The sequence below is a fragment of the Balaenoptera acutorostrata genome, chromosome 7, assembly GCF_949987535.1.
Source record: "Balaenoptera acutorostrata chromosome 7, mBalAcu1.1, whole genome shotgun sequence".
Classification (NCBI taxonomy): Eukaryota; Metazoa; Chordata; class Mammalia; order Artiodactyla; family Balaenopteridae; genus Balaenoptera; species Balaenoptera acutorostrata.
Window position 1 is genome coordinate 66,711,165 of NC_080070.1, and position 24,170 is coordinate 66,735,334.

Genomic DNA, 24,170 nt, shown 5'->3' on the forward strand with positions numbered 1-24,170 from the left:
TTCAGGTATATTGTACTCCGATATTGTTTTAAAACTTTTATTTATTCTGCCGTTACAAGAGTGTATGGAGGGGAGACAGGCACACCTGAGTGTTATGATTGGAGATGTCAAACAGGAAGATAAATATATGATTTTGTTCTTCAGAGGAGAATTTGTGAGAAGATATATAAATTTGGGAAGCCAAACAATACCTTAGAGTGCCAAAAAATATCCCCAAACATCCTCTCTCACATCATCCTATTTTGATCCTCTGCATAGTACTTGCTATCTGATAATTTCTTGTTTATCTCTTGGCTGATAGTTTGTCTCTTTCCATAAATATATAAACTCTGTGAACAATGTAACAGAACAATGTCTCACATGTAATAAGCGTCTATCATCTTCTCAATCCTCCTCATCATTATCATTATCACTTCAAGTTAACTCATTTAGGTCCATAGATTTACACTTGCAAATTATTTTATCTTGAAGAAGATACCAGAAAGTTAAACTGCTTCTTCTAAGAGATGGCATTAATGTCGAAGCTCGTCTCCCTTGCACCTGTATCAGATTTTTGCTATGGGTTAAGTGCTGGAATAGACTTAAGGACCTTTGATCTTCCTTTATCTGTGTCTAAACTTTTTCTCTGTCCTACATCTAGTCAGCTCTGAACTCATCTCACTGTTCGAAGTGGATCATATTTTATTCAAGTTTATGTCTTTGTCAAGCCTTTTGATTTTCTTTTAAGGATGCTAATCCTATTCTCACCTAGATGATGGCTGGAAAATGTGTCTCTGCATTTAAGTGCAACTAAACAGAAAGCAGAATAAAAGTACTCCAGATCCCTGTGTCAGGGGATGTAAGGGAACTCTCTGCCTCTCAATATCTATCAAAGCTCTGAGGAGGGTTGCCTGAGGGAATAGCTGTACATCTATTCATTTAGATATTCTGAACTCGATCCCTGGGTTATCCTGCTTAGCAGAGACCTATAAATCTGTACCGTATCACATTAATCCCTACTGATTTGCCTTTCCTGAGTTACACTTTCATATTTATGCTAGTGGCCTACATTGAGGAAAACTGCTTAAAGAAAAAACTTCCGTATAAAATTCATTGTGGTGTTTACACTACAGATGTTAATGAAGCTGTAATGCAATATAGTCACACTATCCTCTTTAGGAAGCCCTACTGATGAATTCTTTCTGACCCTAAAACCAGAAATTATGCTTTTCCTTTACAACTGGTTTCTACTGTCTAATGGATGCTGTGAATTTCATAATTAACACACTATTCCTCTTTGCGTTGGCTCTCAAGCTTAGAGTTAAAACTATTGGTCCCACTTCAAGAAATTCACAGGATCTTATGGCACACATTTCGTACATTATCCTCATTATATTCATCATTGGTTGGATATCCTCTTTCTACTAGTATTTTTCCTCTGCCCCACATTCCTCACCCACTTATCCTTAAAATGACTGTAGCTCCTTTTATTTCATATATTTACATAAAACAAAGTGGGGCACAGGTATTAAAATTCACATAATACAGAAGATTTCTAACTGCATAGAATAAAAGCTGCTTGATAAATTCAAGTCACTCTCAAGCCATCAATATAAGTTATCTTCCCATAAATAATATCTACTACAGGGAAATCTACGTATTTTTACGGAAGACAATCGTTACCCTCTCTAAAGCACACTGCACACAGCACAAATGCATATTGTCCACGTGGAAAGAATGACTACAATTCATAGCCAATAGCTGCAGGCTTGATTCTGACAGTGGAAAGTCTGGAACAGAGCAGTTCTGTTCCACTAGGTGACTTAACACAATACAGTAAAGGTACCTCTTCAGGTGATGTATAGGAAATTGCCACTAATCAACAGCTCTTGACCTACAAAACTAACAATTTCATATGATTCAACACAATACTGGTTCACATGCCCATGGGCAAGACTTCATATTGACCTTATAGAACCATCTCAGGGAATGAATCTCTTAATTGTGTTGAATCATAAAAGGGAATTAAATTATCCTTAATTTTCTTTCAATTTTCTGTTATAAGAGGCAGATCTCCATGGCATTTTTGTTTATTTTTGCAACAGCAATATCATCAGATAATTTAATATAATACAACTACTTTCAGTGATTTTGATAAAGTTGTGGGTGGCTACTGTACCCAGTTTTTTATTCTGAAGCAAATTCACAGGGCAGAGGAGTAGGACTAGATAGAATTTAGACTTGGAGTCAAAAAATGGCTCAAGTCTGTCCTCTGTCACTTACTGTCTTGGTATGTCTGCGAAAATTTACTCATGCATTAATAGGAAAACACTATCACAACATGTTAGTTTCTTTGCTTACTCCCTTTGCTATGAATTTTTGAAAGACAGTGAGAAATGGATCAACAGCTTTCTTAGTGAAAAACATGATTTTTTATTTTCAAAGTACTTCTGGAAATTCCTAATGGAGGAGGAACTTAATTGATCCCAGCCTTTCTAACCAGACCTAGCTGAGGACATGTAAAACAATAAGACTCTTTTGTAAATTTTTGCATCTGTTTATTAATATTATTTTGACCAAAAAAGTTAAGGTCTCCCAGGCATAGCGCTGCCTAACCAATGTGGTCTTAGAAGCCCGGGAATCCTGTGTAACGTTAGGGGCAGATGGACCAGTGTGGCACAGGCTGAGCAATGATGAAAGTGTGCTTTTAGAGCAACCAAACAATCCCACGGTTATTGCAAGCATTTCCTTCAGAGTCCTTTGGCAACAGAGTGCTGCTTAAACTTCTCAAGGATTCAGTGTCACAAAGTAAGGGAAGCTGTAATTATTCTGTCTCCCATAAATACAGAAGTAAAATAAGCTCTATTTCTGTTTGCTCTGAAATAATACAAAGGAAGTCTACTTTTTCCAAGAAAGGAGCAATTTCATGTATAATGTAAATACACGAAAGGATTTTGAGACATACTGAAAACAGATTCCATGAATTATACATCCTCCGTTATGTTTCTCAACTAGCAAGGCCAGTATACAATTCCGCCTTTATTACATGCAAAATGCTTGGAGTAAAACTATCATTTAAAAAATTCCTCCCTTTTTCTCAATTTAAGCAGAAAAGTAAACACATAAACAAAAGCAGTTAATACTTATTTGGCATATAGTAAGTGCAAGGCCTTATGCTAGGATGTGTTTTACATATGTTATCTCACTAAGCCTTTGCAGAGGGAAGGAAAACAAAGGAGGAAAAGAATGAAGTTAGTGAGGCATACAGATTAATTCAAAATGAAACACTATAAATTAGATGTCTAGGAAGTAAACATCCTCTCATTGAAGAGCTTTTTAATCTCTCTTAAAGATATTTCTAAATGACACAATTCACAAACTACCCAGACCTCTGGTAAGAATAATGGATCAATTAAAATTTAGGCGGGAAAAAGTGCCATTCCCTCCTTAGAAGCTTAAAATCTTGGGGAGTTGGCATAATACTCATGAGGCAACTGTAAAAGCACAGAATTCTATGTAATCAAATGGTAACTTGAGTAATATAGTATAAGAAGGGCATAGGCTTTGGATGAAAAAAGATCACTGAAATCTTAACAGTGTGAAAAAGACAATTTGAAACAGGAGATATGTGGATAGTTGTGACAACGGTTGAAGGCATTTCAAGTCAGATAATAGAGAAGCAGCACGAGAAAAGGAAAAGAAATGTCACTGGTCTCTGTTGCAACAGGCAGGTGACCCTTGGCTTAGAGAAAGTTCTTGTCTATAGACAGACACAGCACAGAATCTGAAGCTGAGAACATGTAGCTTTGCTGAATATTGAAAATATGAAACTGTAAACTGATACATCAAAATCACATAATTACAATAATATGGATGGCTACTTTAAATTCTTAGGTTGTGTTCAATATATAATTTTTTTCATAAATTAGTTGACCCACAGAGGTATTTTTAGTGGATTCCAGACTAATAATATGGATCCTTGTATTTCAAGTGTATTTTTGTGTGCAATAAATGGTGAAACCTTTTCAAGATGAATCTGTTGTCATGGCTTCCTTTTCCCATTGCTATTCTACCCAGTTTATTTCCCTTTTTATTGCCCATTGCTTTTAGAAGGAATAAATATTAATGAGTTCCACAATGTAGTTTGTACTCCTCTGTTAACACTGGTGAGAGTAGCTACTCCCTATTGAGCAATCATCAGCAAGGCAGGGAACAGCCCGCCACAAACCACTTCTTGTACATTCTTAGATTGCAGGAGTGTGCTTCTGAAAAAAATGCTATTCATTCGCCAGCACAGGTCCCTGAGTGTTCATTTCAAAATTCCTTCTGGTGCTATCATTCATCTACAACTGACTCGATGAAATATGTGCTTAAGGGTTACAAAAAGCACACATAGTACAGTCACTTGATAGTGTCAGGTTATGTGACATTTTATCTAATGTTTTTCTTTCATTAATGGAAGGTCCTTTACTAACAGCTATGGCTTCTTTCCATCTTGGGTTACAGGTATAAAGTGAGATGAAACAGTATCTCAGTGTAAAGTGTTCTTCCTCACCAATTTCCTAACTTAACTACTAGCAAGGTACAGTGGTTTTCTAAAGATTTGCAGCTCAGGGACCTAAAACTAGGGCTCAGTGAACATAACTAAGACCAATATGAGAACTGAAAGTTCTACTTCACTTCTGAACACAAAGAGTGACTTTTCCCAGTCACTGCGTTCTCCCCAGTTTTATCTCTAGAACTTTGGGAAACCTGTTTTCAGGACACGAATGCCTGTGTTTCTGTTTCTCATCTTAATGTACTGATTCTCTTTGGCTCTAATAGAGGCCAAAAATCTGTGTTAGAATTTGGGACAGATTCATTAAGAAACCCATGAGGCTTAAGGTCAGGGCACTTCACATGCACAGGAGCCTTCTGAAACCCTGACAGAGATCTTACTGATTTTGTATTTGGAATTTAGCTTTTTTTTCAATGCATAAATTACATAAGCCTTGGGCCTCAAAAAGAAGGAAAAATGGATTTCCCTTTCCCTATCCCAGTCTCTCCCAAAGCTTTGGAAAGGGCCTTTTAAAAGGACCATCATGAGCTTTACGGTAAAATCATCTCCTAATTATAATCACCACGGTGCATATAAAAAAAACAGAGATTCCTGCACCCATTTCAGACCTACGGAATCACAATCCCAGTGGATAACATCCAGGGATTTTTGCATTTTCTTACAGCATACAGGTGATTTTTAAACTACATTTTGAAAATATGTGATTTCCAGAAAAATAATACACCCAGTGAATAAGGGTAAAGGTTCTTTGTTAAGGATGGACCACGGTTGTAGTATATTTTCAGATTTTAACTGAAGAGCCCCAAACTGGTATGTCTGTAGAAGTCTCTCCATGTTAGCCTTGTGAAGGGGCAACCCTGAACCTCCAGTAAACAAAGCCTTAATACGAGGTTATTTGAGGTTCGGTTATATAAGGTAGGTTCTAAGCTCCCTGACAGGGATCAAGTCTGCTTTTTAAAACATTCTATATTCAACATCTTAATCAGTGGTGCAACCTAACAGTTGCTCAGTATGTACTGAGTGAATGAAGGAATATCAAGTGAGATATCCAAATTTTAACACTTCATTGATCAGCTTGTGATTGATGTTCAGAAAAGTAACACGGGAGAACAGACACAGAATGAGTTTAACCCACTGACACATAAAAAGATGCTCAACATCGCTAATTATTAAAGAAATGCAAATCAAAACTACAATGAGATACCACCTCACACTGGTTAGAAAGGCCATCATCAAAAAGCCTACAAATAACAGATGCTGGAGAGGGTTTAGAAAAAAGGGAACCCTTCTACATTGTTGGTAGGTATGTAAATTAGTGCAGCCACTATGGAGAACAGCATGGAGGTTCCTTAAAAAACTAAAATAGTTACCATATGATCCCGCAATCCCACTCCTGGACATATATCCTGACAAAACTCTAATTTTAAAAGATGCATGCTCCCCAATGTTCACTGCAGCACTATTTACAATAACCAAGACATGGAAGCAAGCTAAATGTCCATCGACAGACAAGCGAATCAAGAAGATGCGATAATCACACACACACACACACACACACACACACAATGGAATATTACTCAGCCATAAAAAACCACAAAATAATGCCATTTGCAGCAACATGGATGGACCTAGAGATTGTCATACTGAGTGAAGTCAGACAAAGAAAGACAAATATCATATGATACCACTTATATGTGGAATCTAAAAAAAAAAATGATACATATGAACTTATTTACAAAACAGAAATAGAGTCACAGATGTAGAAAACAAACTTATGGTTACTGGGGGGAAGGGGAGGGGAGGGATAAACTGGGAGATTGGGGTTGACATATAGACATGACTATATATAAAATAGATAAATAATAAGGACCCACTGTATAGCACAGGGTACTCTACTCAGTACTCTGTAATGACCTATATGGGAAAAGAATCTGAAAAAGAGTGGATATGTGTATAACTGATTCACTTTACTGTACACCTGAAACTAAGACAACATTGTAAATCAACTATACTCCCAATAAAAATTTTAAAAAATAGGTAAACAACAAGGTAATACTGTATAGCACAGGGAACTATATTCAATATCTTATAAGAGATAATAATGGAAAATAATCTGAAAAAGAATATATAATCATATATATATATCATTCAGTTATATATATATAACTGAGTCACTTTGCTGTACAGCTGAAACTAAAACAACATTGTAAATCAACTCTACTTTAATAAAAAATAATAATATTAAGCAATCGATGCCATCTGTTCCTTCCCCACATTAAACACTTAATCTTCACAGCAACCAAATAATTAACATAGTGCCTTAATAAACACAATCAATACTCTCACTGTCATCGTATCATCATCATCATCATCATTATGGTATCATTTCCTTTTAGAGTGGGCATTTGGGTCTTAAGTGTAGGTATTTGTTGTAAGTATTTCATTAGACTTCATATTGTTGGAGAAATTTCAATGTGTCTAACCTATTAATATCTTTTTGTATCATAAAATTATTATCTAGTATGTTTTATCCTTTCTAGCTTAATATCACTCACATATTTAACAGCACACCATCTATGACTTTGTCAAAGGCACCAACATACACAATGAATTTTATTATCTTCTCTGGGTAATAATTCCTTTGTCATTATTACCTTTGTCTAAGTAATCAAACCAGTGTCATTCACCTTTCCCATTAGCAAACTGGGAAAAAAATGAGAATGATACAAAGGGAGATAGGTTTGAAATACTCATGAATTTTCAGATGTTTCCTTCAGTTTTAAAAGTTTAGTCATTCTCATGTTTCACTGAACAATATCAAGTTAGCAACATAATTTTTATTGAGTTTTATGTTTGTGAAGATTATCCTTCACTCTAAAAATACTGGAGAAAATTCTGGGCATTTTTGATTACCCAGTAAAATTTTCTATCAAATGCTATTTAATCAATCCAACCATTCAATCTTCTGGATAGTTTTGACACTGCACACACATATAACTTAAATCAATCTCATGTTATTTCTCTTGTTACAATAAAATTTTCAGCTGCACTTTGTATATAAAGATGGCATTACTGCCTGGGAAATAACAACGTGTGATCTGTTCAGGTATTTTCCAGCAGTGGTAAATGTTTGGACTGAGTAATCCACACTCTTAGTTTGATCACGGCAAAAAACTTATAATACAGTTGGTTGGTCTTATAATAATAACAAACACAAAATGACTTTCTGTAATAACCTTTAACTCTGACATTTGAAAAGTCATATTTCTAGATTTTGAGTCTTTTTTATTTGGTATTAATTAGATCGTCTCTAAGAAAACAATGATTTTTTTTCTCTTGTTCAGTACTTTTATTGAATTGACTGATTTTTATTTAATCCCTTTTAGAAAAGTGTGTATATATATAATGTATTTTTATGTTAATAATTATTCTTAATTTTTTAACAGGCATAATAACTTAGTAATATATAAGGGTGTTCAATATCTCTACGCTTTCCCAAACAATATACTCCTTATTATTTCCTCCTGTCATATATCATTGTTGGTCATTAACTAATTTACAGTGTTTTAATCATGAAAATTATTGTTGTTGCTTCACACATATTTATACTTATTTAGATTACCCAGATGCTTACCAAATTCTTTGCACATCTTGAATTCTTCTCTTTCTGGGTTCAATTTCCTTCTTTCTAAACATCATTTAGCAGTACTTTCAGGAGGGTTTATTAATCCTTTCACTTTTGTCTTAATTTTGCCCATAGTTTTCAATGATAGGTAGCTGGATAAATAATTTTAAGTTGATGGTTATTTTCCTTTCAGTACTTTCAATATATTATTTTTATTATATTGATCTTCTGTAGCTGTTGAGAATTTCACTGCTAATTTGTTAATTCTTTTGTAATTAATTTTCTCCTTCTCTCTGTTCCTTTTAATATGTCTTTGGAGTTAATGAGCTGAGAATTCACTACATTGTACATAAAGTGTACATATATTATTATCCTGCTTGCAAATTTTCTTGATCCTGTATACCTTGTCTTTCATCAATTCTAGACAATTCTCTCATCTTTTCTCTTGATTCTCTCACTCTGAACCTTCTTGTTTAATTCTTCATGACTGTTATCCTTGCTTTCATTCTCAACTTCTGTTTTCAGTGTTGCATTTTGAATAATTTGCTTACATTTGTCTTTAGTTTACTGATAATTGTTTATCTCAATCTGTATAATCTACCCATTTGTTTATTTCCAGTTAAATTATTTTTCAGTTCTAGAACTTTTGTTTCTTTTCTTTTTCTTTTTTTTAAAATCTGGTCTTTTTAATTGTGACTCATTATATTTAATGGTTTAATTTTTCCTTTACATCGTAAATAAGTTTTAGCATATGTATTTTATAGTTTGTATCTGCTTTTTCTAATATTTCCAAGTCTAATATTTGCAAATCTAATATTTAGTCTAATATTTGCAAGTCTAATTTTACTGTTTGTTAGGCATTTTAAATCCTGTTTACAATGAATAATTTTTCCTCATGTAGTTCACAAATTTAAATGGTGCAGTTTATCTGGGAAAATCCTGCAGCTTAGTTACGGTATTCCCCTCTTTAGAGTGTTTGCTTTTGCTATGTCAGGCACCTTGCTAATACCACTGCCTGACACCATTTCTTATATTAATTTTCAGCTTTGTGGTCTTTGGACTTATGGAAGTACCATACATTTGAAACTTAAACTCATATGAGTACAGGCCCATAGATGGAATTTTTAGGAAAGGTTTGTTTTTGCCCTGATTTAAGGCTGAAGCTGATCTGCTTCCTTGTTATCTCCCTCTATAGGTAAGTTGAATTTCTCTGCTCACTCAATCATTGATGCTATAACCCTTTGAGGCTGATGAAGTAATGCAGTATTTCTGCTTGTACTCTCTTTCTCTGAGTACAAGTTTATGTCATGCCCTCATGTCCCCATAATGTAAACCCTTGTTCTGTACCATCCCTACCCAAGGGCAACCACAGAAAGCATCATCTCAGCCTTCATGGTTTGCTTTGGGAAATTGTTTAGTTAATCAAGACCTCAGTTCTGTTCTTAAAAGTATTTAAAACAATATTGTATCCTGAATGTCTAGGTTTGTTTGTTTGTTTTTTAATTTTATTTATTTATTTATTTATGGCTGTGTTGGGTCTTCGTTTCTGTGCAAGGGCTTTCTCTAGTTGTGGCAAGCGGTGGCCACTCTTCATCGCGGTGCGTGGGGCTCTCACTGTCGCGGCCTCTCTTGTTGCGGAGCACAGGCTCCAGACGCGCAGGCTCAGCGATTGTGGCTCACGGGACCAGTTGCTCCGCGGCATGTGGGATCCTCCCAGACCAGGGCTCGAACCCGTGTTCCCTGCATTGGCAGGCAGATTCTCAACCACTGCGCCACCAGGGAAGCCCTGTCTAGGTATTTTGTAAAGAATGATTTTCAGCTATTCTAGTCTGCCATGTTGCCGGAAATGTAGCATAAGTGCAATTAAATAGCCATTTTTAGGTAAATAAAATTACGTAATGTGCATCAAGATATAAGGTCAAGCAGAAATGAAAAACAGATTTCCTGATTATCTGTCTGGGGTTCTCTTGAAAGTAGTCTTAAGATGAAAATTCAAAAGATTTTTAAGCTATCTATATAATTAGAAAAGAGGAAAATAGACATATAAAACTATTCTCTTAAATGAGTGGCCAACCTGACACAAAGTGTATACATTTTGACTCTCATCATTTGATCTAACAACTAGATCATGTGTCCTCTATTCAAAGTCAGAGGTGTGAATAGTGAATTATACAGGGGTGAAGAATGGTGTGCGTGGATATAGCCCCTAGCTGAAATAGAGGGTGTTTAAATGTACCTGAAACGCTGAAGAGATAATTTTCAGACAAATTCAAAAGGAAATTGTACTATTTTACAAAGGGGAGGGTAAACATGTCAAACAACAAATGTTCATTAAACATTGACTAAGTCAAAGGTACTGTAAGCATTGTTATCATGTTTACACACTTCCGAGCTGCCTCATTATATTTTTCTTTGATTGCCTTTTTGGTTGAATACTTCCTGACATGTCATTAGTAAGCTCTTCCTCTACTAAAAATTGTAAGTTACCTCTGGGGTAGACCAATGACCAGCTTAATCTAATTCTCAGAATGTAAGTTTTTATTAGCTTCCATCCCAAGGGCTGAAACCTCTTGACATCTCACCTTCCATTTTGTAATCCACTGATCACAGAGAAATTTCCTAGGGAAACAGCCCTTCTCTTCCACAAAATATCCAGAGGACTGATTTCCGAGGAAGGTTTGATTCCTTCAGGGATTTAGGATTTAAGACATAGGAATGTTTTAGTTATTCTATAATTATATCACAGAGCTTTTTACAACCTACTGCACCAGTGTAGGCTATGTTTCCCAAAAGTAGCCATTATGTGATTTAGTTCCTTCTTCATTTACCGTAGGAAGATTAAGAGAGCACAAAGTGGTGTGTTTAAAAATATAATGATAAATTATGAAAAGTGTTTATACCTTCATTAATTTACCACAACAAAAGTGTTCATAACCAAACTTTATACATGCTTATATAATTATGGTATTATCCTAGTGACATTTTAAATAACTAATTAATTAATTAATTAATTAATTAATTTGGCTGCATTGGGTCTTTGTTGCTGCGTGCGGGCTTTCTCTAGTTGTGGTGAGCGGGGGCTACTCTTTGTTACAGTGCGCGGGCTTCTCCTTGCAGTGGCTTCTCTTTGTTGTGGAGCATGGGCTCTAGAGTGCACGGGCTTCAGTAGCTGTAGCGCATGGGCTCAGTAGTTGTGGCTCACGGCCTCTACAGCACAGGCTCAGTAGTTGTGGCGCATGGGCTTAGTTGCTCTGCAGCATGTGGGATCTTCCTTGACCAGGGCTCGAACCCGTGTCCCCTGCATTGGCAGGCAGATTCTTAACCACTGCACCACCAGGGAAGTCCCCTAGTGACATTTTAAAGTCAGTAAATTTAAAAATCTTTTTATGTTTTTCTATAATTTATATCTATATAATCATGTTCTAGAAAGACAAGAAACACGAAATCATTTCTATTTCATGGGACAGCTTCAGTCTATTTCTAGAAAAATAGAAAGTAAAAGTAAATTACTATCTTTCCTAGAAGGTTTAAGAATTATATCAGGGAATGTATAGAGAATCCTGATACACATTTCTGATTGAAATGTTATGCAAAATAGTCTCACACACCTATTATTTCAAAAGTGATGGATAGGAAAGATGTAGCACTACACTTCGATGTACTCTCTGATATTTACTTTCTGAAATAACAGGGAAACAGCACCATAAGCATAGCCTTTTTTTTTTTTCATAATAGTGTTGACTGAAGTGGGCTAGTCTGTGGAAACTGTAGATAAAAGACTACAATTATAAAGAATTTGCATTTCATTTAGGGATGGTGACTATTTTATTCTTATTTCTTTGCAGATGGGAAAACATGAGCTCTTTATTCATCCTTCTGTCTACCATTCACAGTACAATCATCCTTCCCTCAATCCATCTTTCTATTGATTCTCCAAACCTTTCTGCTGGTTTATCTCATTCTGTGTCATCATACAGGCTCATTATCCAGGCTGTCTTTCTTAATAACCTCAAATCCCACAGACCTTATCCAGATTTCGGTGTGGATTATTTGATACATTTTCTATAAAAGAATGTTCTAAAATTTCCTATAATATAAATTGCAGTAAGTTTTATGGTGCTTTATAACCAATACCATTGATGCCCCTCATTTAAAAACATGTTCAATCTGTATCAAATGGAAGAATTTCTTGAATTGCTATAGCTAAAATCTACTTTCAATTCACTTTGAACTCTTAAAGAAGTCAATTCGCGTTCATGCATCTAATGATCAGCAACATTTTCATCAGCTTTCTAGGACTTACACTGATAACCTCCCCATGGGCAAGGCCTCGTCCTGTCATATCCTGAGAAGGATAGATTTCATGCCAGAGTAAGTTGGATATTCTTCAAGCCTACTGGAATTCTGAATAGCCAGATGACAGAAACTGTCAAAGATTTTACTACTAAATCTTCTCAGTACAGAACTTGTCAAGCCTTTCTTCTAAAGAAGTGATTATGGAAATTTTGATCACCTGAATATTGTGTAAGAATTGGGAGCATTCCAAGAATAAAATGTGGATACTCTCCAATATCAAGTAGATATATTTTTCCTATTGTCTATAGATGCCATCACCAACTTAATAAGTATTCTGATAATTCAACTCATTTCAAGTTTTGAATAACATACTTTACACTTTGTGAGTACTTTAATAATAAATATTTCAATTTTCTGCAAATTAAATATATTAGCTCCAAGGAAAAGAATTTTTAGGGCCTCGTGTGGGGTGAGTCAGTTAACAGTAGTAAATACGCCAGTGAATAAAGTGATTTAATGTGACCCTGCCTTTGTGCTAAGGTGGTCATTATCATTCTTCTGTGTAATATGATGTACTAAGATAATAAAGGAAATTTATGTGAATTTCATATCACTTGTTTACAGTATTTTTTGTATCAAGGAATTTTATTTTTGAGCTAAAGTATTTTATTTTGAATTAAGGTATTTCTAATCGTTTGGTTATGTGTGAAAACGACATTTATAGGACACATAGTGTGAATCTACAAAAACAACAGTGTAGTCCTTGTTCTTCAAATTAAGTGCAATATGAATTGCTCTTAGAGTAGGTTGTTCATGGTTACACAGTCAGGATTTCTTGAGATCAGTACCTTCTAATTAGGATTGAATGAGGAAGTTATTTTGAGAGGTTTCCCTGTTTTTATAAAGTAAGCTTTCATTCTTTCATATTTGTTTAAGAAGACAGACTGTGAACAATCTTCACAGCCCACAGTCTAATTGTTCTCCATTCACACATATTTACAGTCTTTACATGTCACCCTTGGGATGCTGGTGTATTAAACAAGTTTCCTGTTGGGCAATGTTAAGTACTTCTAGGGGGAACTCACACAGTCTAAGTTCTGAGAAAAAAAAGCTGCAACTTTTAGCAAGAATCAGCTGTTTTTGCAAAGACTATAAGAGGTTTGTTAATATTCTTGGTATTCAACATGAAAGGACAAATTCCTAACTTATTCATGTTACATACTTACATGATTAAATATTAATTTTAGGTGAATTGACTACTTCCATGTCTATTAATCTCTGCTTTGGTATTTGCTTTAGTCCAACAGATACATCTTAATAATAATATTCTTTGTGTTTTCCCTTTTTTCTGTGACTTTTACTGTTGTTGCTCTGCAGTGCTTTGACAGCAGTAGAAGGGGAATTCTATGACAAAATGATTTTTTAAAATGTCCTGTTGCAATTCAGAATTCTGAAGGATCTTTTTGAAAGCAATAACCTACAGAATATAACTGACATTCAGAAACTAAAATCTGATCTACCTCTAGCAGTGAAATTATACTACTCTGAAAGGACTGCTATAATAAATCCACCTAAGAGTGTTAAAAATGTAGCCATTAAAGTGGCCAAGACAATATTAATGTACTAACATTGCATGTTTTATGGTATTTCCTTAAAACCTCAAGATACATTAGTAGTAAAATGTATCCCTAGGCTAGATTCCTAAATGAGCTGACATGCTGTGTAAAGCTAGTGGATACAAAACAATTAAAATTTTCAAGTTGCAAATGTAAAACTTTAGTCCTTATTTCCTAAGAATTACTGGTCACCGGTGCCACTCCTTTTTTTGGGGAGGCAAAGGAGCCATCTCTTCTTTTGTTTTATGAAATGCCCATTTCTCTTGGTTCTTTCCCTTCTTTCTGTTTTTTTGATTATTCTTTGTCAGATTCCTTCTCTGAATATTTCTTTTATTTTGATCTTTAATACATGCTGTTCCCTCTGCCTAGAATAAACTCCCTCTTGCATTCCTGACCCACTTAACTGTATGAAGTGTATGTGTCATAACTCAGCTCAAGTTCCACCTCCTTTGTGAAGGTTCCTCTTTCTATGATCTCCCTACGGTTATTCTAAAACTCAATTATAATGCATATCATACTGCATTATAACTATTGGGCTGTTTGCGTGCCCTCAAGATGACCATGAGCATTTTCCTGACATGAAGTTTGTATTGATATTTTTATCCTCACCACCATACACAATTTGTGGAACTCTCCTGGCAACTAATCAATATATGTTGAATGTATTAGTGATGGAAGTCCTGCAATCCCTCAGGTAGTGAAATGTAAGAGGGTCTGCTTACAGCATTGCTTGAAAAGTCTCATATTTGTATGGACTAAAGGGCTACTAATTGAATATAAACTTGATCCAATAATGATTAGAATTTTAGAGTTGAGACAGGGCAGAAGTTGAGACAAAGATATAGAGAACAAACGTATGGACACCAAGGGGGGATAGCCGCGGCGGGGGTGGGGATGGCGGTGTGCTGAATTGGGCGATTGGGATTGACATGTATACACTGATGTGTATAAAATGGATGACTAATAAGAACCTGCTGTATAAAAAAATAAATAAAATAAAATTCAAAAATTAAAAAAAAAAGTCATGCCTTTGGGTTAAAGATTTTTTCCTGTAGTTTTATTCTGTATTTATTTCTTTTAAATTCAAACTGAAATTTTCACTCAATACCATAATTAACTTATTTTTTCAACCCCATTATAGACAGCAAAATAAGGTGTTCTTTTTACAAACAAGTTTTACTACTTCTTATATGAAGAAAAGAAAATTTGGGCTTCGGAACACATACTTGCATTCTATATGTATCCTTATGAGATACATCTTTATTCTATTTTTATAATTAATTACTCCTACTAAAGAGAAGTTTGTCAGTAAATCAGAATGGACCAAAGATGGAACTGTATTAATTATTTTTACAACCATAATTTAGACTATTGTTCACCATAGTCAATATCAGTCATAATGTGAACAGAAATATGACTCTTCCTGCCCCAAAAGGCTACATATATACCCCTGCAGGATGATCCCACTCTTGGTCTCCACAGTTGAGTACTGGAGAAGAAAACAGTTTACCTTCTTTGTCCTTGTGGGTGTTTAAGTGTGAGAGGAGGTCCTCGTTGGCCTGCACGCAGTACACCTCTCGGGTCTGGACCCCTCCTCCGCAGAGGGCCGTCTGGTTGCCCCGCCTCTTGTCCTGCTGACTGAGCAGAGGGTCCACACGGCACTCGGTCCACTCTGTAGTCCTCCAGCCATACCTAGATAAAGAAAATGATGGCAGTGGCAACCTGTTTACTGAATAAAACTTTTCTCCACTCCTATTTTTTGTTCCTCAAAAAGATTAATCTGGGGCTTCCCTGGTGGCGCAGTGGTTGAGAGTCTGCCTGCCAATGCAGGGGACACGGGTTCGAGCCCTGGTCTGGGAAGATCCCACATGCCGCGGAGCAACTAGGCCCGTGAGCCACAACTACTGAGCCTGCGCGTCTGGAGCCTGTGCTCCACAACAAGAGAGGCCGCGATAGTGAGAGGCCCGCGCACCGCGATGAAGAGTGGCCCCCGCTTGCCGCAACTAGAGAAAGCCCTCGCACAGAAACGAAGACCCAACACAGACAAAAATAAAATAAACAAAATAAATAAAAATTTATTTTAAAAAAAAGATTAATCTGAAAAATACTTTCCTCTTGAATTAATCTTAGACTACATCTAAGGTGCAGGTTCAGTTTCAATCCCTTCTTCTACATCCTCACCCCGCTCCATTTAAAGAGGGGTTAAATTTAAGATGATCCAGTTTTAATTGCAACTACTGGAAGTTACTTATAAATATTTTATGAAAAGAGAGCATAATGCTGAAAACATGAAATTTTATGTTCAATTAAGCTGAACTCAGGCTTGCCCTTTCTTGATGCTTATAAACAAAGGAAGGTTGAATCTGAGAATGGAACACATTCTAAATGATGATGAACCCAAACATTTGTTTTGTCTCTAACAGAATGCATGAAAATTGCTGCTTCGTACTGGATCAAAATTATAATTGTGTGTTAGTAATAAAAATGTAACATAATTCAGAGTTTTCTCTTTACTGTTAAGAATAAGAGTTGTTTTTTTTTTTTTCCGGTAGCACTGAGCATCCCTGACGAGTGCTGATGAATGATGAAAAGAGCTGACGTTTCTAATCAGTGGAACACAGGAAAGATGATCTGTGATTCTAAATTAAAGCTCCAATAAAGATTATGATGTGAAAAAAATGTCAGGGGATTGTCAGCCCAACACATGCTTTAAGGAGATAGACAGGGAACCATTTCCCGATGCCACTGAAGATAGAAAGTGATGGCATTTCTCCACCTCAAGGAAAATGGATATTCTAAAAGCACAAAGAAAATGGCTCATGTAGCACTTTGTTTCACTTTAACCAAGATGCCTCCTTAGGAATCAGATTAACAGCCAACATAGGTACAAATGGGTGTGCTAATGTTCACCTCAGTTAGACAGAAAGGTTAAGTGGGCTCTAGGATGTCTCATCTAGAGGCTTTGCTTTGTCAATGGTAAAGTTTCATGACAGTAAAGCTGAACTTCATGCTCGTTTTTCAGTTTTTATAAGTGGGGATTCATGGCTTAATAGAGGTGCAGGACTGGGGCATCAAGGAACAACACTCTTGACATACATTTATAAAGGAAATGCAGCATTCAGGTCAATTCTAAAAACATGGATACTTGATGCCTTGGGAGGAGAGACAGTGAAGGAAAGTAAAACCAAACAAGTCATTCATTAGGGGAGCTAAAATGAAAATTTTGGTTTTTTTTTATAGAATGGAGTCCCAATTTAGGTCATCCTAAGGAGTCCTGTGAGAGGAACAAATTTTTAGTAATGTCAATTGATTACACATTCTAAAAAGATGCTACCATCCATAAAGGGTTAGAAGAAAGATTCAGAATAGAGATTTATTTTAATTAATAGTTAATGGCATTTGAATATTTGAGAGGATAAAGAATAAAACACTTAGCTTGGGACAAAAATGGAAGAAAGTTGTAGGAGACAAAAATGGGAGAAACTTGTAGGAGACAAAACACTCTGATTAGAGAACCTGGCAACTTCCTTGAAACTGTTACGTAGAGGGGAACACACAAGTCAGCAGGACAGGCGGAGTAGTTAAGAAGAAAACTCTCCAGAGCGTTCTGTCACTTGTTTATATCAGAGAAGGGATGATTCCAAAGTGCTGCATAATTGAAGATCCTGTATGAATCATTACTATTCTTTGTTATTATTATTATTACTGTTAGAAATGGGAGGAGGAGGAGGAGGAGCAATAATAGTAGTAATTTTCCTCCTCACTGTGTCATGAAGTTCAAGCTGTCTGCATGTTCTCTAAATATCTGAAATATTCCAGGGAACCTTTCAGTGAAGCTTGTGCATATCTACTGAGAAACTAAGATTCTGTAAGTTGTTTCATAAATATTCTATATTCAAACTAAGCTGAAATATCTTTATCACCAAGATAATTCACAGTAATGTCTTAGAGATGCTATTTTTTAAGGATAAAAAGAATATAGTTATACTGCCAAATATTTCAAAATTAGTCTTATTTCATCTGAATTCAATGCACATTTATTGGGCACTTACTCTGTGCCTGGTCCTATGACATGCAAGCAATTAAAAAACAAACAAGCCCCACTCCCAAGGTTCATAAGCAGTCTTTGTCCTGAAGGAGCTTAAAGTCTCATTATTTTGATGTAGCATTTTACACTATTCAATAGGAATTGTTATATACAGTACTGAATTTTAATAGGACTTGCTCAATAAGCAATAGGAACCTATATTTTGAAACTTTATTTTACCTTATAGACTAGATGACAAACTATGGCCAAATCCAACCTGTCCCCTGTTCTTATAAGTAAATTTTATTGGAACATATCCACACTCATTTGTTTACATATTACCTACAGCTCCTATGGCCGAGCTGAAGCGTGACAGACACACATGTGGCTTGTAAAGGCTAACATATTCACTATCTTCTCCTTTATGGAAAAAGCTTGCCAATCCCTGTTATAGAAAATACACAAACAGGGAATTGCCGTTAAAAATCTAACTTTCATGGAGACTGGGAAATACAGCTTGTTAAAGACACTTTTATCCTGTAAAACCAGTATTTTTTATAGGATAGTGTTTGTAGAGAGATATTTTTCTACTTAGAATTTGTAAAAATCTCTATTTCTCAACATACTGCCCGGTTGAAATCAAACCGCTAAAGGAACATGCAGTTTGGGCAGACAGGGCAGCAGATGCCACCATCTTTAATTTACTCACATGGCACAGGGGGCAACTCCATCTCCTTGAGACACACAGGGTTCTTTTTCCTCAAGTTCTGGACACTCCTTCTCACTGCCAATAGGAAACTGCCTGATGAGCCGCGTCCTCACACGGGTGCCTTTAGGGGATGCCATATCATGGCACGTTTTTGAGCAGGGGCTCCACTCAGACCACTCTGACACCTGGCACTCTTTGGTGATCACACAGGCCTGGAAGGTCAGCGGCAGCTTCTCTTGTTGGCAAAAGCTGCAAAAGAGCATTAATATTCTCATCACAGACTCATAGGCAGGCATGAACTTTGTCTTCTACACTCCAGAGTGAAAGCAGCTTGGACATTTTTATTTCTACTTGGAGGTACAATTCCAATTTCATTAAAAATATATCAACATTTACGATGTGTAAAAGCTGTTAGACTCAAAGCTAACATTTGCATTTCCTCCTATTTTGTAAGAGTTGTTAAACCATTCATAGGAAATAGAAAATAAAGGGATTATGCAAAATTAGCTGAAACTAAGTTTACCATATTGTTCATTTTACTCATTCCAGATTTGTTTTAATTTAGGAAATGAGGAACCAAGAACTGTTAACATATGATAATTTCCATTCTGTTTAGTGATTTAAATAAACATGCCTGGGTAACTAATACAATATTGAACAGAAAAAGTAATTTAATTTATGCTTAACATTATTTTTAATACTGTTTGAAACTTTAGCTGTCAATTACAATGTATGCTTATTCAAATACATCAACTTTTCCAGTTCATACTTTAATGTAAGGTATACATATGAGTATATTAATTAAATACATCATAAGCATTAGAAATATAAATCTATTTAAGCTATATTACTGTAGAGATATCCTCTAAATAGATCTCTAATTCATCAGTGAAGTATTTATGTTCAAATTCTTATCTATCTAATCCTCCTTGAATTAGAGGGATGTTGAATTCTAAATCGTAATGTCTACATACGAAGATGAAGATCATGTTACAAATGTCATCAACTACAGGCATATGCACTTTGAGGGGTTTTCCTGGAATTGGATGGCCTTGCACTGATTCTTAGGTGAACTCTTGCCCATTCTCAGTAACTAGTAGCTCACGTTTACAAGACACAGGAGCCATGTTGCCACGATAGGGCATCTGTTCCAATGGGAGAGTTCACTGATAATTCTGTCTCATCATTCAGGTGCTATATTTAACTATGATAATCAACCATACAGAGAGGCAGGTCCATTTTAATATAACAACTCACATACAATCTTTCTAATTCTACTGGCACGTGTACGAAAACTGCATTCCTAGGAGACAATTAGAGCTCAATACGTCAAAGTCAATTTGTCTGAGCTGAGAGGTCTGGGCAGGAGAATCATTTGAGAGGGGCAGTAAAAGGGCCCTGTAAGTCAGCTCTGTTCTTCTTATAACAACAGAGAGGACCAGAATCCCAGTTTTACTCAAATGTCATATATTGAGTGTTAATGATGCATTAGGTACAACACTAACCTTAGAACAAAACTTTCTCTGTGATGAACAAGTTTTCACTCTAACACTTGTGAGTTTATCCATGAAAATCAGGCAAAATAATGACCAAATGATGACCTCTATAACTCCTTTCTTACAAAACTCTCCATGTTTAATTTCCTCTTAGATACATTTCTAATCCTACATGAGATTGTATTCATATACATATACGCATATGTTATCCTCTAGGTGTTACTTATCAAGTCCATATTCTATGTAGAGGCAGAGAATTAAGAATCCCTTTTAATCTTTTGTGGAGAATTTGACCATCAGTTAAATACCTCCAGTTACAGTTACCTGGTAACCTGATGAAAGCTGAAATATCAGCTATGTTACTAGATAATATTATTTATGATGCAATGATCAATTTTGATAAATTCCATTTGCTCTGGAGAAACTAAAACTACCTGGTAGGCAGCCACAGCTTTGGGCTTGCCTGAATGTGTCAGTTCTTGGAATAGGGCTTGTTTTTTGTGGGGACTTTGCAGGCTATGACTATGGGATCACTTCAAGAGATATCAGCACCTGTGGGGCCTGAGACTTTTAAGCCAAGGCAACTCTTGGACTTGTCGGATGTAGAATTATCTTCTTCCATCTGAACTGTGCTGCATGGATTTCTAGAGGAATTACCACCAGATGAGGAATGACTGTTGCTACAATGATGACAAGTTCTTTATCCTTCTAAGTAGACTGATGCCAGACGGCAGTCTTGTGTGTCTTGTCTATCTGAAAGTCTGCACAGCCTAAGTTTAAAACTTAATTCATATTACCTCATTTAATGCTCCCAATAATTCTTTTATGTGGGTACCATTATCATTTCCATTTTACAGGGAAGAAGTCTCTGAAAGGTTAGGGAATGTGTTTAAGATCACATAGGAATGTGTAAGTAGGGAACTGAAATTTGAACTTGGATTTTCTAAAATCAGAGCCCATTTTCTTAATCACTTTGCCCTACTGCTTCTCACAGTTTAAACTGACTGTAAATCTCAGTTTGTTAGAGCAACTGCTGTAGCTGAGGTCAGTGCCAAGGTTACTGGCACATTGTGAATCCAATAGTTTCACTATTTCACAGCCCCAGGATTTGTACCACCCTAGCACTTTGCAAATGTGCTACTTGCTCTAAGGAGGACTTAGTAATTATGGAAAAGTCAAAACAAATACATTTTCCTGATAATGTTAACAATTTTTAATACAGGTCCTACATATGAGAAATCAGCAGCATAAACATGAGAACAGTATTAAGTTATATGATTATATAGTTTTTAATATATGTGATGTATATAACATACCTACCTATTTATCTATCTATAGTTTGTTTTTCCTTTAATTTTCCAATACCATTATTTCAGCAAATGTGAATCAAGTAACTCTACATATTGGGCTTTAGAAGTACAAAGACAAGATTATAGTAATTAAATTGGAAGCATATAATTCTGCTTGGGGAGGCGCAGAAGGCTATATGAAGTAGTACATTACTACGAAGTTTTCATATTGAGTGAAGGTAATCAATGGAAATATGAAATAAAAGTCTTTTGTTTGTTTGTTGGTGGGTGGGGGAAACATAGATTTTTCCTTGGCCTCAGTGTAAGGAGTTTTTGTTGAGCAGTGGAAATAAGAGTGGAATTGAAGCCTAGGTCCAATCAAGAGCAGTTATGTAGATCCAGAAAAGCACCTTCTGTGTGTGAGAGAACCATTCAAAGTTGTGGAGCATAAAGGACATGATATTTGTATTTTATGTAAATTCCAATAGCAGGGTGCAGGACAGAACAACAGGGTATAAGATGAGAAGCAGGCTAACTATGATGATGATGATGATGATGATGATTATGACATTAATATTTATAGTAAATATATATTGAGCGCTTACTATGTGCCAGACACTGCTCAAGCTGAGTGAGGTATGATTATGAACATGAGATTAATCATCATTGCATGTCTACTGTGAGCCATGCACTGTATTAAGTTTTACTTAGAGTATCTCATGTAATCCTTAAAACTATTCTGTAAGATGGAGATCCATCTTTTTTTTTTCTTTTTTTAAGATTAGGAAATGGAATCTAAATGTCTCACTTAAGTCTAGATAAAGTAGCAAAACTAGGATTCTAACTAGATCTTTCTGCTTATGAGGCTTATCAAAGTGTGAACAAAGGCAATGGCAGTAGAAATTAAAAGGGGTTACAAACTATAAAAAGGGGAGTTAAAAACTATACAACCTGATGGATAGTTGAAGGGGTTAAAAGAGAGGAAGGAGTCATTAAATAACTTGGAAGTTTCTAGCTTTGGCAATCTGGTGAGCATCCCTGCAGTTCTTCGAAATGGAGAACATGGAATAAAAAGCAAGTTTCTGGCAGTTGATAATTGAATTCAACATTATTATCTTCATTTGATATGGACACATCCAGGACATATCCAACACGCAGAAATGTCTAGGAGACAGATCCAGAATTAAGGATCAGGGTTTAGTTGAAAGTTCTGGATGGCTTGTATACTTTTAAAAATCATGAGCATAACAGAGTTCAAAGCCAAGGCCACAGGAGTAGCTGAGGGCTCATGGGGCTCATTTTAGGCTTGAATAATTCACACATGGCCTTACAGTGGACTTTCGTAGGTTCATGAACACTGTGATGCATATTAATTTCATTTTGTAATTGTTAGTGAGACAAAATAGGATCACCAAATCACCCATGCTTACTAAATTATTCAGCTGCCATCCTCAACCATTTTCTCCTTTATTCTGGCCATGCAAAAAGTTGACACTAGACAGCTTAGGGGAACTATCCATTTTGGTTCATTATGGTTTTCCTGAGAACATGCCTCTCTGGACGTCAAAGGCATAGGCTACGCTTCTGCAAGGGCAGCCTGGTAGAAGATGTGACGGTCACTGTGACAGTTTCCTTTTCATTTATGTGGTATATTCAGGATAGCCCAGATGGCTAAGACTGATAGAACAAAAGTTTGGCTTTGAGACAAAAGGAGATATTACTTAATCACCTTGTATCAGACACAGAGGAATCAGGCTAAAAAAAAATGAAAAAGTGGAGAGCAGGAACTTCAAGATGGCAGAAGAGTAAGACGTGGAGATCACCTTCCTCTCCACAAATACATCAGAAATACATCTACGTGTGGAACAACTCCTACAGAACACCTACTGAATGCTGGCAGAAGACCTCAGACCTCCCAAAAGGCAAGAAACTCCCCACATACCTGGGTAGGGTAAAAGAAAAAAGAAACAGCAGAGAAAAAAGAATAGGGACGGGACCTGCACCAGTGGGAGGGAGCTGTGAAGGAGGAAAGGTTTCCACACACTAGGAAGCCCCTTCGCGGGCGGAGACTGCCGGTGGCAGAGGGGGGAAGCTTAAGAGCCACGGAGGAGAGCACAGCCACAGGGGTGCAGAGAGCAAAGCGGAGAGATTCCCGCACAGAGGGTCGGCGCCGAGCAGCACTCACCAGCCCGAGAGGCTTGTCTGCTCACCCGCCGGGGCGGGCGGGGGCTGGGAGCTGAGGCTCGGGCTTCTGTCAGATCCCAGGGAGAGGACTGGGGTTGGCGGCGTGAACACAGCCTGAAGAGGGCTAGTGCACCACAGCTAGCCGGGAGCGAGTCCGGGAAAAGGTCTGGAGCTGCTGAAGAGACAAGAGACTTTTTCTTGCCTCTTTGTTCCCTGGTGTGAGAGGAGAGGGGATTAAGAGCGCCGCTTAAAGGAGCTCCAGAGACAGGCGCGAGCCATGGCTATCAGTGCGGACCCCAGAGACGGGCATGAGACGCTAAGGCTGCTGCAGCTGCCACCAAGAAGCCTGTGTGCAAGCACAGGTCAATCTCCACACCTCCCCTGCCAGGAG

General features: G+C 36.6%; 1 protein-coding gene across 1 annotated transcript in view; it reads right to left on the reverse strand.

The window, feature by feature from the left end:
* Positions 1 to 24,170, reverse strand: part of THSD7A (thrombospondin type 1 domain containing 7A) — a 487,237-nt gene that overhangs the window by 217,696 nt on the left and 245,371 nt on the right. The window contains exons 3-4 of the mRNA XM_007191805.3: positions 18,811 to 19,059; positions 15,585 to 15,766 (exon numbers count right to left, since the gene is read on the reverse strand). Of these exons, the coding sequence (XP_007191867.3) occupies positions 15,585 to 15,766; positions 18,811 to 19,059 (431 nt within the window). The remainder of the gene's footprint in view (positions 1 to 15,584; positions 15,767 to 18,810; positions 19,060 to 24,170) is intronic.